General features: G+C 45.1%; 1 protein-coding gene across 1 annotated transcript in view; it reads left to right on the top strand.

Moving 5' to 3' along the window:
- Positions 1–3732: 3732 nt before the first annotated feature.
- LOC124716880 (translation initiation factor IF-2-like) overlaps positions 3733–18885 on the top strand; it is a 138929-nt gene continuing 123776 nt past the window's right edge. Inside the window, exon 1 of the mRNA XM_047243432.1 lies at positions 3733–4134. Coding sequence (XP_047099388.1) covers positions 3733–4134 — 402 coding nt within the window. The remainder of the gene's footprint in view (positions 4135–18885) is intronic.

Below are 18885 nucleotides of genomic sequence, written 5' to 3'. Positions count from 1 at the left end.
ACCTCTCAACCGTGACTTCTCTGTTCAGTAGTGGATTGCCGTCTGAACTCTGAATGTTGATATGGCTCTCAATGGACCATACAATTGCTTCTCATTTGCCAAAGAGTTTCTTTAATTTTTCTACATTAAAAAAGTATACCTTTTCATTAAAGAAAGTATATTGTTTGCCTACCTCGACTCATAAAAAAGTTAAGGATATTAACGACGTAACACAATTACATACCTCTCAGCTTTCTATCCCAGATATCTGTTACAAACACTCTGGAACCCTATACATACAGGCGAATATTAATAAAACCGACAAACTGCAGGGACAGATTCCGGTTTTGGAATAGAGGAAAAAACGTCGGATGACCATGTGCGCAGAAATGCATCGCTGCCAAGGTAATTGGCACTGACGACTGGCAGTTACTCTGACCACATGCCATGTGTTGGAATTGAAGAAACAAATGAGCATTGTCTTGCTATCTGACTTCACTTGGCGATCTTTTATGGGGCGATGAGAACCACTTGTCTTCCACTGGCTTGATTGCTGCTTTGTTTATGGATTGTATCCGTGTTACCACGATTCATCACCTGTAATTGCCTTCGAAAATAAAATTCAGTGTCCTCTTTGAGCTGATTTTGAAGCTCAAAATATGCCTGAAGTCGACACTCCCTTTGCTCGCCTGTGAGTAGGTGAGGGGCAAATTTAGCTTCAACCTTTCTCATGTTCAAATCTTCGGATAAAATCCTTTGAATTGAACTCAACGACATTCCAGATATCTCACAGAGTCGATCAACGGTTTGGCGACGGTCTTCGCGAACGGAGGCATTGATTTTGTCGTCGTTTTCGTCACTTCTTGACGCTGACGGGTGTCTTCAACGGGGTTGCTCTTCAATTGACATTTGCCCATTTTTAAAACCTGAAAACAACTCGTACACTCTGGTTTCACGTAGAGCAGCATCCCCATAAGCAATCTCAAGCATTAAAGTAGTTTCCGCGGCCGATTTCCCCAACAGGAAACAAAATTTCGCAGCCGCACGTTGCTCTCGACAACCTGTTATCACGTTTTCGCTGAAATGGGAAAAGGTGTTTTACTAAAAAACATTTCACAGGCGACCACATGCCCTCACAGCGACACTACTTCGCACACTGCCTCATGTGGCGTGACCGTAACGGACGCCTGGTCGAACTACGGGTTCCCCCACTTTCCCTCCCCACCGCAGCTCGATCCCCGTTACTTTTGGGTTGCCCCTGCTACTGATACCAGCACTAAATACATTAACCAAACAAAAACATACTTGCCCCTCGTCGCTCTAACATTTGCCGAAAACTATGTTGCGATACGTGCAATAGTTGGCTGGCGCGTTGGACTTCACGATCCAGATGGATAGCCCTATACCGCTTTTACGGCATTTCTTTTGCATTCACCAGGCAGAAGTAGTATATTCAACTTCTCCTCATTGGTGTACATGTCTGCACGCAACAAACGTTGAGATATGAGCGGCCTGTAGTGAAGACAACCAAACTGGCAACCTTGTTGACATTCTACATCTACAGCTACATGAATTTTTTGACACTTCATTAACATAGTTACAGTAACTGTTCGTGAAGTATTTCAATTTTCCTTCAAATAAGTGAGGACGTTTCTACATCTACATCCATACTCCGCAAGCCACCTGACGCTGTGTCGCGGAGGGTACCCTGAATACCTCTATCGGTTCTCCCTTCTATTCCAGTCTCGTACTGTTCGTGGAATGAAGGATTGTCGGTATGCCTCTGTGTGGGCTCTAATCTCTCTGATTTTATCCTCATTGTCTCTTCGCGAGATGTACGTAAGAGGGAGCAACATACTGCTTGACTCTTCGGTGAAGGTATGTTCCCGAAACTTCAACAACAGCCCTTACCGAGCTACTGAGCGTCTCTCCTGCAGAGTCTTCCACTGGAGTTTATCTATAATCTCCGTAACGCTTTCGCGATTGCTAAATGATCCTGTAACGATGCGCGCGACTCTCCGTTGGATCTTCTCTATCTCTTCTATCAACCCTATCTCTCACGGATCCCACACCGGTGACACTGCGTAGCACAAGAGCTCTGTATCTACCACAGTTTGGGGCATACGATGTCATAAACAATGAGGATCGAGAAAAATGTCCCAATGTGCACGATGTTTACACTGATAAGTTCAGCGCTATTAACTCTATTTGCAATAAATATCTCAGACAGAATTTGCGTATGCCGTTGATTGCCTCTATGGCAGAAAAATCGTTGAGGTGAAGAGAGCTAGTGCTATCGATGCTAAACCAGGGTAAGTTGGTTGGTTGTTTTGGGGAAGGAGACCAGACAGCGTGGTCATCGGTCTCATCGGATTAGGGAAGGATGGGGAAGGAATTCGGCCGTGCCCTTTCAGAGGAACCATCCCGGCATTTGCCTGGAGTGATTTAGGGAAATCACGGAAAACCTAAATCAGGATGGCCGGACGCGGGATTGAACCGTCGTCCTCCCGAATGCGAGTCCAGTGTCTAACCACTGCGCCACCTCGCTCGGTCCAGGGTAAGTTTTTAAAACACACACACAGTGATTTTTTCATTGTTTATAACTTTATGTATATACAAATGTATTATCCTTACCACCAAGCAGAGCTAAATTCACCAACAAAATTATAGCATGCTACCACACATAGCTCAGGAGATATACAGTCTTAAACACAGAGACGCATGAGAAAATACTGTATGCTGATTCATTTTTAAATTGATTACTTCTCTGCTAGCAACTCTTTTCTCACCATACCACATAGACAGTACACACAAACGCCGCTGAATGTATCTACAGCATTGCATCGTTGAGTGACACACAGTTTATGAGACAAGACGTCATAAACGCGAAGATCCGTGAAGAAATGCCGCAGCATTCACGAACTTTCGCAACATACTTCTTTACTATGAAGTCACTCCTACGGTCGATTCAAAATAAGGAAATGCTTGACAACTGGCAACGCTTTCGCCAGCTTTCAGCTGTGAAGCGCAAACGGCTGTAGGCGACAACGGTAGCCGTCTATAGACCTATGAGGAGGTGTTGCCACAGAGATGTTTACCAACTCGGGTTGTAGACACGCGATGCAGCTGCGCCCAGCAGCCAGAAACCGACCGGTATGCTGCATTTATAAAAATGGTTGAAATGGCTCTGAGCACTATGGGACTTAACATCTGAGGTCATCAGTCCCCTAGAACTTAGAACTACTTAAACCTAACTAACCTAAGGACATCACACATATCCATGCCCGAGGCAGGATGCGAACCTGCGACCGTAGCGGTCGCGCTGTTCCAGACTGTAGCGCCTAGAACCTCTCGGCCACCCCGGCCGGCTACTGCATTTATATGTTTGTTCATTATGCATACGTCTTTGTACGACTGTTTCATAATTTCGAAGGTGTTTTTACAGATACGTGGAAATGAAATTATTCGATGTTACTCTACAAACACAGGTAATTTTTGTTTTGTTTTCGTTTATAACAAAAAATTGGCAAATTGTATATCCGAGCAATGCCGTTTGTCACCTAGTGATACAGTAACGTAATAAATTACCTGTGGGAGAGTAAACTCCTTCAGTAACAAAAGAATCGCGTTCTTTTGTTTGATAGTAACTAGTAACAAGGTAACTGCTTAGCCGCATCATTCCGTTTCTACGCGTATCACGGTGCGCTAATGATAGTAATCTAGACGCGCAGTTGCCAAGCGAAGAACGAGCGAATGTTTCCCGAAAGACCAGTACAGGCGAGTTTCCCAGGGCGGTGCGGCGCTGCACGTTCCCGCGGCCGCCTGCAGGCGGCACCACCGGCGCCGGTCTCCCGTCTCTTTCCCCCTCCCTCTCCCGCCCCCACCCCTAAACTCGCAGCCGCGGTCCGTAGCAGTGCGCGCCGCGCCGCTCTGGTGGGGGTGGGGTCGCGGCTGGCTCGGCTGCCCTGCCCCTCGGCAGACGCGACCAAGCCGACGCGCGCGCTACACGGAGCTGCCGACCTCGCAGGGGCAGCCGGCGGATGCCTCGCGCACGGCCGCGCGACGCGGAGCTGGGGGCGACGGTCGCCCGACACCACCTGCAGAGGTAAGTGCGTGCGTGACGTCACGCCGCGGCCCGTGCCGGCAGCGTGCGCCGTGCGTGGCGGGACTCCTCATTGACCGCGACACCGTGCTCTGGCCACCGTCCGGACCGTGTTCCACATCTGTTTGTACGTGGCGTACAGCTTCGGAAGGAATAGAAATAGGGTAGTGGACTGTAGTCAAACTGAAGAGTTGAAATGGAAAACGTTCTAGGTGCCAAGTCTCGCGATTGACAGGAAAATGAAAAAAACTATGCACATCCGTTTGTACATAATGGATTTGTATTCAAAACAATGAGAAAGTATTCCAGTACAACAAAATTACACTGCTCACCGAATCATCGTAAAAAATTGAGAATTAGTGTTGTATTAAAACAGTTCTAAGTGCCACACCATAAAGCTGAAAGGTTCTAGGTGCCAGTAAGGTTTTACAAGTTTATTCTCACAAAGAAGAGCAACCAATCATTGTCAACAACGCTATTTGTTTACGCAAATAGCGCGGTTAGCGGTTTCGAGACCACAAGTTCATCTTCGGACGACCGTTTAGGTTCACATTATATTTGTCGTCGTTTACAATAGTCTTTGAAAACAAACTCCGAACAACTAATGCAATTCTTTGCGGGAATCAACTTGTATTTTGAAGACAGTCACTGTCCAAAAAATTTCATTTTTCGACGAAGTAGCAGGAAGGAACTTTATGCTACAAGTGACGTTAATAAAGAGGCACAGTGTTTTATTTGTGATAACACAGCTGCAGGAATACAGGATTAAGTTTTTAACCAGTGGAGCTGCAGTCAACAAAAACGCATGTTTCAAAGCCTTCCGCGATGGTCTTAGGGATCTCGATCAACTCTAGGGAGATGCAACACCATAGAAAGGTGCTCTGAAAGTTTTCCATAAACACGCTCCAATTACATCAGCTGGCGGTTAGTGAGCTCGAGTGGAAAATGTGGCGCTAAAAGTTGTGTGCGTGATTTGTTATTTAGGCAGTGAAGTATCTCATGATAGAAACGAAGAAAATGCAAAATGCACACTGCCATCAGCAGTAAAATATTCCATCATTTAAATAATAAAACATCGCGCGAGTTACTTTCTTGCAAGCGCAGGACGAAGTGTTTGGAATTTGTTCTCATTATCAGGTGCACATACGTACAGTGGTACTTTTTTATGCTTCCGTGTGTGTTGTTCACGCTCTGATGCCCTGCAGTCGTATTTTCGTAGTTTTGCTGCAGTCGGAAAATATGAATCTATCATATTTTACGTGCTAATTTTCGAAAGTAGTGTCTTTTGTCTGTCCACTTACAGGTACCTGCCTCTTTCATTGTGCAGACATCAACACACACACGCGAACCACACCCACAATGTTTGTTTATGTGAAATCAAAATTTGGTACAAAGTTATTACTACGGTACGGCTTGTCAAAGAGTGTGGACACAATCCGAGGTGTTCCATTCTTCGTGGATTGCATTATGTACATCAAGTTGTCGCATATCGTCAGCCCTAACATAACTATTCAAAATTGTTGGATACGCTTTAAACTCTGTTTTATACTATTTTGTTGCAAATACTGAGTGGAATGTGTGAAATAATGAACATCTACGAATTTGTTGCAGTTACTGTGTACAGGAGAAACATTTGAAGAAATTATTCGATTCACTATCTAGTCTATCGTATTTTCCGATTTTCGATTGTCGTAAAACCACAGAATGTAAAGTGCAGGATAAGAAAGGCAGAACAATAGACACATGCAAACAACATTCAAAATACACTCGATAGAAAAAAATTCTCGAAGCGCATCGTTCTACCCATTGAAAAAAGTAACTGATGCAGTGTTTTATTATTTAAATCATGAATGACACAAATGTTGGCTTTATAAAAACAGAGATTTTGCTGAACGAAATTAAGAAAATATCTGCAAAACGGTAGTAGTATAAAATTAACTGTTAGGAGTTTCATTTCTGAAAGTTTATGCCAGGCGTGTAACATTACATGATACCGAAACGTGGCGTACAAACTAGTCGGACAAGACGACATTAGAACAAAATATGGTGCTACAAAAGAATGTTGGAGATTAGGTTAGGTACATCGGATAACTAATGGAGAAATATCAATTCGTGTCGAGGGGGAGAGGATAGATAGGCCCTTGCGACGCCTAATAATGGACTCGTAACAGTCAGCGTGTGGGATGGAAAGGAGAGACTAGTGAGGAGAGCTGCATCTTCCGATTGAAAGCAGCAGCAACAACTTAACTACTTACAGTGCAGTATTTTCAGAAGATTAAATACCTCTTTATTTGCATAAATAGACTAGAGCACTCAAATTGTTTGAGCGATCCACAATGTGACTACACTTTGCAGTTCTAATTTCATATGAATCTATGAGAGGGGAATTTCCATTCGCGTTTCGCCCTCACACATGATCAACAACGTGTAGTCGAATGTTACTGAGAGCGTCATTAAAGCTGAGTTAGTGTGTGATGCGTATGTGGGCAAAACAGTGCTTTGCACTTACCACAGATAGGGATGACTCTCGTCATAAAGTGGCAGGAATGACAGCTAGCTACGTGCTATTCGAGAGAGTTACAGAAGAGATACCAATATTTGGTATAGCGGTCGAACGTTCACGTGACTTTTGTGATGCTACTTCAAGCTGTAGTACCGACGTATGGAAACAGTGACATATGGAATACGTCCATCGTTTAGTTCTTTGTTTGATTAAATAATTCTGCACCCCCATAGGTTGATATATACGCGATCGTAAATCAACGGATTGTTGCGTTTTTCATGACGGTGTACAGATTCATTTCGCGTTAGGTGCAATATTTAGTTGTAAATCGGTCGAGTATATAGTTACATAACTTATTCGCAGGCCGTTAACAGGTGTCACACACTAAAGCGCCAAAGAAACTGGTATAGGTATGCGAATTCAAATTAAGAGATTTGTAAACAGGCAGCATACGGTGCTGCGGTCGCAACGCCTATTTGAGACAAGTGTCTACCGAAGTTAGATCAGTTACTGCTGCTACAGTGGCAGGTTATCAAGATTTAAGTGAGTTTGAACGTGGTGTTATAGTCGGCGCACTAGCGATGGGACACAGTATCTCAGAGGTAGCGATGAAGTGGCGATATTCCCGTACGACCATTTCACGGCCGGAAAAACATGCTGCAAGAACGGGACCAACGACGACTGAAGAGAATCGTTTAACGTAACAGAAGTGCAACCCTTCGGAAAATTGCTGCAGATTTCAACGCTGGGCCATCAACAAGTGTCAGCTTGCGAACCATTCAAAATGTTCAAAATGTGTGTGAATTCGTAAGGGACCAAACTACTGAGGTCATCGGTCCCTAGACTTACACACGCCTTTAACTTATGCGAAGAACAAAACACACACACACACACACACACATACACACACACACACACACACACACACACACACACACACACACACACACACACACACACACACACACACACCCGAGGGAGGACTCGAAACTCCGGCCGGAGGGGCCGTGCGAACCATTCAACGGAACATCGATGTGGGCTTTCGGAGCCGAAGGACCACTCATGTAACCTTGATGACTGCGCGACACAGCTTTACGCCGACATTGGACTGTTGATGACTGGAAACATGTTGCTGGGTCGGACGAGTCTCGTTTCAAATTGTGTCGACCGGGTGGGCGTGTGTGTGGAGATAACCTCACGAATCCATGTACCCTGCATATCAGCAGAAGGCTGGTGGAGCTTCAGTAATGGTGTGGGGCGTGTGAAGTTGGTGTGATATGTGACCCCTGATACATGTGGATATGACAGGTGACACGTAAGCATTCTGTCTGATCATCTGCATCCATTCATGTCCACTAGCCATTCCCAGTGACTTGGGAAATTCCAGCAGGACAACGCGTCACGCTACACCTCCAGATTTGCTACAGAGCAGCTCCAGGAACATTTCTCTGTTTAAACACTTCCGCTGGTAGCCAGGCTCCCCAGACATGAGCATTACTGAGCATATCTGGGATGCCCTGTAGCGTGAGGCTGAGAGGGGATCCGCACCCCCCGCACTGTTACGGATTTTTGGACAGCCCTGCAGGATTCATGGTGTCAGTGTTCCCTCCAGCACTACTCCAGACATTAGCCGAGTCCACGCCACATCGTGTTGCGACACTTCTGCGTGCTCGCGGGAGCCCTAAACGATATTAGGCAGGTGTATCAATTTCTTCAGCTCTTCAGTGTATATTGCCTGCGAGAAGTACTGGCGAAGTATGTATTATTATTTGTAATATTCCTATTAATATGTGACGGATTCGACAGCTCTCGCTACAATCAATTTGTCTGTATTTTACTGCTTGACGTCACGTCACTTCTTAATTGGTACGACTGAACCCACTTCTTCAATCGTTTGTTACGATTGTTTTGAAGCATTTTTTTGGGTATTATGAGAAATTCAGAGTGAGCTTGTAATGAGCAGATAACGCAATTATTGTTACGTGAACCACCTTGTTCAAAAAATTCGAAACATCTTAACTGAGTTCTGGCTGTCCTGTATTCAGTTCACATAACTGTCTTTCAGGATCTCTCCTGTCTTTTCCATACAGTTATTTGATTATACAAAATGATGATTACAACAGATCGCTAGAGAAAACTGCTCTGTACGGCTATCAAGCCAGACGCACATTAATACGACGATAATGCGAATATAATGAAACACGTTATTGGAGATGACAGAGTAAACTGAAATCTAGTACAATAAGTGGCATATCAAAAAGCAAGTTTCAACTTGAAATTACGTAATGAAAATTTTTGTACTGGACGGGGAAGTAGGATTCCAATCCAGCGACTATTGTGCATGTTGACTAATCGCGAAAGATCTTAAATATGGTTTCAGTCACAAGTAGCGAAATGTGCGCATGTCTAAACTTGACGTGATGTGGTATAGTGTTTTGTGTTGGACAGGATACGAATATAGACCTAATAGGTTTGTTAACCAAGCACAGTGAAATGTTAGATATCGAAATTTTTCACCATTAGCGCGATGATTCAAATAGAAATAGCGACACGAAAAAGTTTTTGCTTACCGGGATTCGAATCCGGCACCTACTGTCGTCGGTTTCTAGCCACGAATTGACGTTAAATGTCGTTTATTGGAGCAGTAGCGAAACGTGTACGCGTCACCGTTGTAAGGTTTTTGAAAAGATAATGTACGCTTTAGAATTGGCGGTGTTTACAAAATGTCGTGTGGGTGCGGGCTATATGACGTCAGGCGGACCGAGCAAAAAATAGAAAAACGGCAGGTTGAACACGAGAAGCATCAGAGAATTCGCCGTCCATGGAGAAATCGGGGTTGGTGAAAACGCATAGGAAATTGTACATAAAACTGCCGTCAGCCACACTAAAGGTAACGTTTACTTTGATAGCGTAATTTAAGAAGTAGAGGTTAAAATACCTGTTAATGCCACCAACCAGAGACGCTGGTTCTCAACTGTGCTCGGCGAGGGACGTCCAATGTAACACATTATTTGTTTGTTTTTCTTGTTCGCTCTCTGTGCGTTCCTGTACCGTTCACCCGGCAGCGATGGAACTTTGCGATGTGTGTGCACTCCTGTCAAGGTTTCTGCGGCTGTGAAGAACCAGACCAGCCATCGGGGTCGGTCTGGAAACGAGGCGACTCAGAAGCTCAACTCTGGAACGTCTGCAGGACTTCAGTCTAATTTAACGTACACTGAGTGTCTGAGGAGGAATGGTCAGTAGTCAGGAACATCGCAGAAACGATCATTTGAAGCAAAAAAGTCTGGTAAACATGGGCTCTGAAACGCAATGTACAATTTACTGTGAAGTAGCACAATACTACAGCCCCTATGATTTTTTTTTGTGTTTAGGGTGCTCAACTAATAAGGTCATTAGCGCCCAGTCACAAACGTTAGTGCACTAATAGCGTAGAAAAACGCAAGGGGGCAACACCAGAAAGTACTTACAAAGACGCAGATAAACAAAATAAAAGAGTTAGATCTCTCTGGACAAGTCCGTCAATGTAATAAAACTATGGACACGAGCAGCTGCTCGAGCGTCATCAGCTAAAACTTCCTGTCAGGTAGACGGCAGAGACAGGACAACACGAGACTGAATAAAACGGGGACAGCCCCTATGACTCGGAGTGTGGAGGTGAAAATGGTTGACGTAAAAGCGTAATTCAGAAAACCCTAGAGAAATTTCAGGAAAATTTTGTATACACATTAGTCAGTATTTGTGTAAAAATACTGCAGGAGACGTATGCATCTGATAGCACTAGGGGGTGGCGGTGACGAAGAGGCGGCAAATGGCTCTGAGCACTATGGGACTTAACTTATGAGGTCATCAGTCCCCTAGAACTTAGAACTACTTAAACCTAAGGACATCACATACATCCATGCCCGAGGCAGGGTTCGAACCTGCGACCGTAGTGGTCTCGCGGTTCCAGACTATAGCGCCTAGAACCGCTCGGCCACGTCGGCCGGCTACGAAGAGGAGGCGTAACAAGTAGAAACGTTCGGAAACGACCAGCTGCTATTTCTTTTTCGTAATTAACTAAATTGCAATACTGTAAAAGTATGAAGCGCAATTACTGTGTTATCTGCGTTTCTCGATGCATCAGTCACGTTGTGAGAACGGCTACTGTTGGCAGCCAATAATTTTCCCACCGTGTTACGTCCTGCGGTTAGGCATCACGGCATGCGGCTCAACTCTACAGACACATTTAACATGGTCTCTAGAGACTCATGACGCAAAACTTCTGAGTATCATGTACTCGCACAATTACAACTTTCCTCAGAATTCAAATGGAACTGCAGGGTGAAAATCGCTAGAGATACGGATGAAATGCGTGTACAAATATGTGTGAAATATGGTAACTGTAAGTAATATGACAGCCTCCGAAGCCGAATGTGCTCCCAGCTTTCAGTGACATGGCAGGTGATGCCGTGTAATCGCGCTTTACTTGCCAGTCTGCTGTCTCTTGTCTTTAATCGCCAGAGGACTGCATAGTTTAGATTTACGGCACTGTAATATTAAGGGAACCCTTCGCGCCCTCCTGTCCTCCTCCTTGTAATAAATGTTGGGGTTGACGGTTGTGTAGATTTTCTTTTTGCAAGCCTATTACACACACACACACACACACACACACACACACACACAGCAAAAAAAGTTTTGCATTCCTCCGGTTCCCAGAACTCCTGAAGATACACGTTCACTGTGGATATTGTATCAAAGACACAGTCCCTTTGACTGTTCAGAGATGTCACACTTAACGGAAAGGTAACTGGGGCCGGCAGGAAAGACAAATCCTATGTGCGCCAAGTAATGTTGCGTTTCAAATTAGGTAAAATACAAATTTATGAAACTTTAAGAAACAACACTAAGGTAAGGGGTGAACAGATGGAACGGGCAAATGGAAAGAAAGGCGCAAAAGAATCTATTGTATTCGTAAACGAAGTCAGGTAATCTGCAGCTTACACAACCAAACACATCCACTCATTTACTCTGATTCATGACACTTTCAATAATTGCCAAATAACCAACACCAGAAGTCGCCAAGCACCCCAAACCCATTATGCTCCGTCCCCCATATTTTACTATAGGTAGGACGTTGTGATTGGAATTCTGTGTTTGGTTTGAGCTACACTTTCTCCTAAATGAAATGTATACAGCCGCCCTTACAATCGTATTGACTGTGTAGCTACCAGTTTAGCGCTTCAGTGCGCCATTTTCAGACCTTGGTTGACGCTGAATGGCTTATCACGATCCATATATACATCAGTGGACAACATAACTGGCTTACGCAGACTGTAACTGTGATGTCGTCTCTCCAACCGTCAGCTCATTTGATGATTGAAGAGACGACATCACGGGTAGAGGTACTCCGTGTAAACCTGTTGTTGACCACTGGTGCATCGTGTATGGGGACCGTGTCAACCCCTTCAGCATCAACCAAGGCCTGAAGACGGCGCACTGCAGCTGATCGCATTTATTGTGTAGCTACCAAGCTACAGAAAAAATAATATCATAAGGGCAGCTTTAGACGTTTTATTTTCTTACAATAGGGAACCGCTGTGGTCCCCAAGATCTTCAGTGCAAACGATGGACATACAAAAACACTTTGCCTGTCCGTCAGATCCAAACAAGTTAAACTTGAATTCGTCATCAAATAGCACAGTATTCCAAAATTCAATGTATTTATTGACATAATCTTTGACGAACTACAAGCGTTTTCGTCGGTTAACTTGCGAAATAAATGGCTTGTTTCTGGGAGATCTGCCATGAATGTCAGCTGCAGTCAAAACATTCCTAATAGTTTGAGCACTGACGTGTTTGCTGAGACGTTGACTGATGTCCGATACAAACGACACTGCACTTTTAAAGGGCTCTTTTTGTGGAAGACGAACTGTCCTTTGACGCTCCCTACACGTAAGCTCACTCGGACGTCCGGTTCTGCGTTTATTGTACCAGTCTTTTGGCACTTCTTGATGGTTGCCGTAAATAACACGGCGTTCTTTACCATTCTCTCGCTAACTCTTACCCTGAGAGTGCAATAAAACATCCTTTTTTTGCGGAATGACACGGAATGCTCCTTCCACTTCTGACAAGTGAATAGTCCTTACACAGGCCGCCATGCAAGGGCTTAACCGTTTGTAAACTCCGGTGGCAGAAATCTGTTACGCGTGGTGCAGTCTGTCGAGCACGGTAATAGACGTCGCACAGTGTGTCAGTACTGTTTTGAACACGAGAAAACCCGCATGTAATTGATTACATGTGTTTCTGTTGTGTTGAGAAAGATTTTTAATGTACATATTATTTCTCTTATTGACTTAATCGTACACATATATAATGCTCCTACTGTTTATAAATTTTGTATTAAATGCGAAAAGGTGTGTCTGCCGGTACTTTTGCGTGCGACTGTACGTTGCAGTTTACAAGTGCACAACGCAGGACTGTGCCAGGAAAGTTAATCTACCCCGGCCGAGCACTGCTTATTAGAAAAGCAAAAGTCCGATTTCGATGACACACCTGCCATCCGCTGAGCGACAGCATTACTAGGGAGCCAATCGAGATACGAATGTCGAAGAATCTTGTTAAACGAGATAAGGGTTTCGCCCTCAGCGGATTTTGGCAACCAGCTTTTGTAGCTGCAATAATACGGAATAGGCGCGTGTTGCCAGCTACGTAGGTAAAAAAAATACGGTGGGACGCTGCTTGTTAAACTGCGCCAGCCGGGGTGGCCGAGCGGTTCTAGGCGCTACAGTCTGGAACCGCGCGACAGCTATGGCCGTAGGTTCGAATCCTGCTTCGAGCATGGATGTGTGTGATGTCCTTAGGTTAGTTAGGTTTAAGTAGTTCTAAGTTCTAGGAGACTGATGACCTCAGAAGTTAAGTCGCGTAGTGCTCAGAGCCATTTGGACCATTTTGTTAAACTGCTGCGGAGCAACTGTTGAGAGACTAAAATGTCCACTGCCGATACCTATTCAGGTTGACACATTTAAAACTGTTTTTGGAAATACCTCGAAAACTACAAATTGGATTAAATAACAATTACAAAACTCAACACTCAATAACCATTCGAATTATCATAAGAATTATAACAACTAATGAGTCAAGAATGTTTCCAGAAGCTGCTTAGCTGGATGAAGCCGCTTCATTCACGTTAATTTAGCAACTGTATAATACTCAAAGTAGTTGTTTTGAGAAGAATCAACAGAACACCTGCATTAATAAAGATAGCGAAATGCCGAAAGTTGCAGCGTCTAGGATATGTCATGCATAATTCAAAAGTTAAGGCAAAAAATACTTCAAGAGAAAACCAACAACAAAAGACGTCCCGGAATAAGGTGAATATCTTGGTTCGACAACCTCAGATGCTAGTTCAGTATCTCTTCAGCAGAACGGTGTCGTGCTGATACCAACAAGAGAAAAATAGCCATCATCATCATCATCGCCAACATCCGAACCAGATAGGCACCGAAAGGAGAAGAATGATGTGATTCATCAGTTTCTCCAGGCGTATTTCTTGCTCGAACAGTCCACGGGTGTACTGCCGGTCCATAGTGTCCAACGAGCAATATGGACCGGCAGTATACCCGTAGACTATTCGAGCAAGAAGAATGATATTCAAATACTACTCCGTCCCTAATTTTATAATATTGAGGTACGCGTGTAAAGTAGATTATATTTTACTTTTCATTTTATGACTACAATAAATTACGAATTTTTTTAAAGTTTTGTAATGTGGTTCACAGCCTTCAGTTGTTTTCCGAGTTATGATCTCCTTCTCGCACCTGGGCGCCTGTTTACTTTGTTGTCCTCTTAGCCGCTGTAGCGATCCGCGTTCCAATGTTCTGCTGGCCTCAGCGAGCTGCTCACTTCACGTCGGCCAGTTAGCAATACATGAAATGCGTTCGCAACGGTGAATTTGGACGACCGTAACCTGTACAATGGAATGAGGACAGTGAAAATTTGTGCCGCGCCGGGACTCAAACACGGCTATCCAGCTTACCGCCAGCGGTCGGCTTACTATTTCGCTATTAGTGCACAACTGACGGCCAACCCGGAACTTCCATTTATCGTCAGCTTTGTGTCCACAACTTTTATTCGCACATCCATTGTGTATATTCCCGTACATGTGAAACATTTTGTTTCAGGGTCACTGGCGCAGTGTCGGCGGATAAATACGATATTGCAGTGCCTGTATCATTCCGAATTAAGGTGCGATTTGGACATGTATGGGTGCCGATGACTGTCGAAATTATTCATTTCACGATTGCAGTTTCGGCCTTTTGTCCATTTTCAACCGATACTGCACAACATCTTCTTCAATACATATCAGACTTCAAAATCCTCCAAGTCTGACATGCACTAAAGGGATATCTTCTGCAGTACAGCTTGGAAATGACCCAAATGCCGAAACTGCAATCGTCAAATACACTGAAGCGCCAAAGAAACTGGTATAGGTAAGCGTATTCAGATATAGGGATATATAAATAGGCAGGAAACGGCGCTGCGGTCGGAAACTCCTATATAAGACAAGTGTCTGGCGCAATTGTTAGGTCGGTTACTACTGCTACAATGACAGGTTATCAAGAGTTAAGCGAGTTTGAATGTGGTGTTATTGTCGGCGCACGAGCGATGGGACACAGCGTCTCCGAGGTAGCGATGAAGTGCGGATTTCCCCGTACGACAATTTCACGAGTCCATCGTGAATTTCAGGAATCCTGTAAAACATCAAATCTCCGACATCGCTGTGTCCGGAAAAAGATCCTGCAAGAACGGGACCAACGACGACTGAAGACAATCGTTCAACGTAACAGAAGTGCAACCCTTCCGCAAATTTCTGTCGATTTCGATGTTGGGTGGGCCATTCCAAGTGTCAGCGTGCGAACCATTCAACGAAACTTCATCAGTATGGGCTTTCGGAGCCGAAGGCCCACTCGTGTGCCCTTGATGACTGCACAACAGGAAGATTTACGCCTCGCCTGGGCCCGTCAACACCGAAATTGGGCACTGGAAACATGTTGCCTGGTCTCGTTTCAAATTGCATCGAACGGATAGACGTGTACGGGTATGGAGAGAACCTCATGAATCCATGGACCGTGCATGTCAGCAGTGGACGGTTCAAGCTGGTGGAGGCTCTGTAATGGTGTGGGGCGTGTGCAGGCGGAGTGATGCGGGACCCCTGGTACGTCTAGATACGACTCTGACAGGTGACACGTACGTAAGCAGTCTGTCTGATCGCTTTCATCCATTCATGTCCATTGCGCATTCCGACGAATTTGGCCAATTCCAGCAGGACAATGCGACACCCCCACACGTTCAGAATTGCTACAGTGGCTCCAGGAAAACACTTGTGAGTTTAAAACACTTCCGCTTAGGCATATCTGGGATGCCTTGCAATGAGATATTCAGAAGGGATCTCGATCCCTTCGTATTCTTCACGATTTATGGACAATCCTGGAGGATTCACGGTGTCACTTCCCTCCAGCGCTATTTCAGACGTTAGTCGAGTCCATGCCACGTCGTGTTGCGGCACTTCTGCTTGCTTGCAGGGGTTCTACACGATATTAGGCAGTTGTACCATTGGCTCTTCAGTGCACATAATTTCTACAGTCGACGCCGAATCTTGCGTCTTTAAAAAACAAAACAAAAAAAGAAAGAAAGAAACAAGAATTCTGCGTGACTGTGAATCCCGACGATGATGATTAGTTGTCAGATGTCAGCTTAGTTGCAACTCCATTAGGCACAGTTCAACCCATTTAAAACCGCCCGACTTTACAGCCGGTGATCTGATTGTGGAGTGCAAACGCGAAGGGACAACGACAGCAGAACCAAGAGCAGGGACACCTCGCGTACTGTCGGGCAGCGACCGCCGACCATTACCGAGCGACGTTGCACATAGGTCAACAAACTGGACTCGTATCCGGGAGGACGACGGTTCAGATCGGCGTCCGGCCATCCTGGTTCAGAATTCCTGTGACTTCCTTCAATAGCTCCAGGCAAATGCTGGGGCTGATTTTCCCCTCTTGTTTCCTTATCCGAGCTTGTGCTCCCTGCTCCGTCACTAACGACCACACTGTCGACGGTACGTTGAACTCTTCTTCCTTTGAGCACTGTGAATGGTGGTTGCAAAAATTCGCATGAACTCAGCGGAAGCAAGTATCCGTGACTTCCAAAGTGGTACCAGCAGTCCAGCTGGCGGAATGACTGTATGCAGAGACAGAAAAACTGATGGGTGCAGTGATCAAACAGCTGCTGACCAGCCATACATCTGTAGTCAACGCTAGAGTGGTGTGGTGTAGAGAGCGACGACAATGGACAGTGTATGACTGCAAACGAGTGATTTGGAATGAGGAATTACTCTACACCCTCTGGCCGTCCGGTGGAAGGGTTTGGCTTCAGCAAAAGCCTAGATGCTTTAAGAACGTCGGCTGCTTTCGTGTATAGTGCTAACAGTCATCTACGCTGTGAGGTGCCGTTACGGGTGTTTTTCGTGGTTACAGCGTGGTCCCCTTACTGTGCTTAGCAAAAAGTTAAATGCGGAAGGATACTAAGTCATACTCCACTCTGTACCGCGTACCGTAGAGGAACAGTTCGGAGACAGAGACTGATTGTATCAACATGAGAATGTAACCTGCCACAAAGCAGCTACTGTTCTGCGATGGCCGGCACCAGTGACCGAGCGGTTCTAGGAGCTTCAGTCCGCAACCGCGCGCCTGCTACGGTCGCAGGTTCGAATCCTGCCTCGGGCATGGACGCGTGTGCTGTCCTTAGGTTAGTTGGGTTTAAGTAGTTCTAAGTCTAGGGGACTGATGACCTCAGCAGTTAATTCCCATAGTGCTTAGAGCCATTTGAACGATTTTTGTTGTGCGATGATCTGTTCACAATAACATTCCTGAAATGGACTGACATGCCCAGAGTCCAACCTCAGTGAATGAAATACTCTCTGCATGACTTAGAACGTCATGGCGGCCGAAGACTTCCGCCATCAGAAGTCACCCTCATTCAGCCAACGGCCTTGTCAAGGAGTGCGGAGGAGTGGAGAGAGGTTCAGGGTATTTTCTCATGCTTCTGGTGAGAAACTGCCCCTAAAGATGGAAGATTTAGCAACGATCAACGACATGAGGATGCAGAAGGCAATGGAAACCACTGCACTAAAGACACATCGTGCGTATCACAGGTCATGTGGCCTGTAATTGAAAAGTCTTATAATGATCTCTCCATTGGAATAAGATTCCAGAACAAAATGGTTCAAATGGCTCTCAGCTCTATGGGACTTAACTTGTGAGGTCATCAGTCCCCTAGAACTTAGAAGTACTTAAACCTAACTAACCTAAGGACATCACACACATCCATGCCCGAGGCAGGATTCGAACCTGCGACGTAGCGGTCGCGCGGTTCCAGACTGTAGCGCCTAGAACCGCTCGGCCACCCGGGCCGGCATTCCGGAACAGTCCCCCATTCGGATCTCCGGGAGGGGACTGCCAATGGGGATGCAACCGTGAGAAAAAGATTGAATAACCAACGAAAGGATATCGTTTTACGAGTCGGGGCTTGGAATGTTTGAAGCGTCAATGTGGTAGGGAAGGTAGAAAATCTGAAAAGAGAAATGCAAAGGCTCAATCTAGATATAGTAGGTCTCAGTGAAGTGAAATGGAAGGAAGGCGAGGATTTCTGGTCAGATGAGTATAGGGTAATACCAACAGCAGCAGAAAATGGTGTAACGGGAGTAGGATTCGTTAAGAAGAGGGAAGTAGGGCAGAGACCGTGTTACTGTGAACAGTTTAGTGATCCGGTTGTTCTCTTCAGCATCGTCACCTGACTAACACCGAGAGCGATAGTTCAGGTATACCTGCCGACGTCGCAGTCCGAATAGACAGAGAAGGTAATGACGATAATGAGCGTCTAATTCATTATGGAAAGGGAGATGAAAATCTGATATTCATAGTAGATTGGAATGCGGTTGTAGAAAAAGTAGTAGAACAAAGGGTTACAGGAAAATATGGAATTGGCATTAGGAATGACAGAGGAGAAAGTCCAGTCGAATTCTGCAATAAATTTCCACTAGTAATAGCGAATATTCTGTTAAAGAATCGCAAGAGGAGGAGGCATATTTAGAAAAGGCCGGGAGATACGGGAAGATTTCAATTATATGATGACATGGTTACGCAGAGATTTCGAAATCAGATTCTGGATCCTAAGACGTACCAGGGAGCAGATACAGAATCAAATCGCAATTTAATAGTGAAGAAGAGTAGGCTTAAGTTTCAGAAAATAAAAAGAAGCAATGTCA

The sequence above is a fragment of the Schistocerca piceifrons genome, chromosome 9 (genome assembly GCF_021461385.2).
Source record: "Schistocerca piceifrons isolate TAMUIC-IGC-003096 chromosome 9, iqSchPice1.1, whole genome shotgun sequence".
Classification (NCBI taxonomy): Eukaryota; Metazoa; Arthropoda; class Insecta; order Orthoptera; family Acrididae; genus Schistocerca; species Schistocerca piceifrons.
The sequence above is the reverse complement of the archived record's forward strand: the minus strand, read 5'-3'. Positions and strand labels throughout refer to the sequence as shown.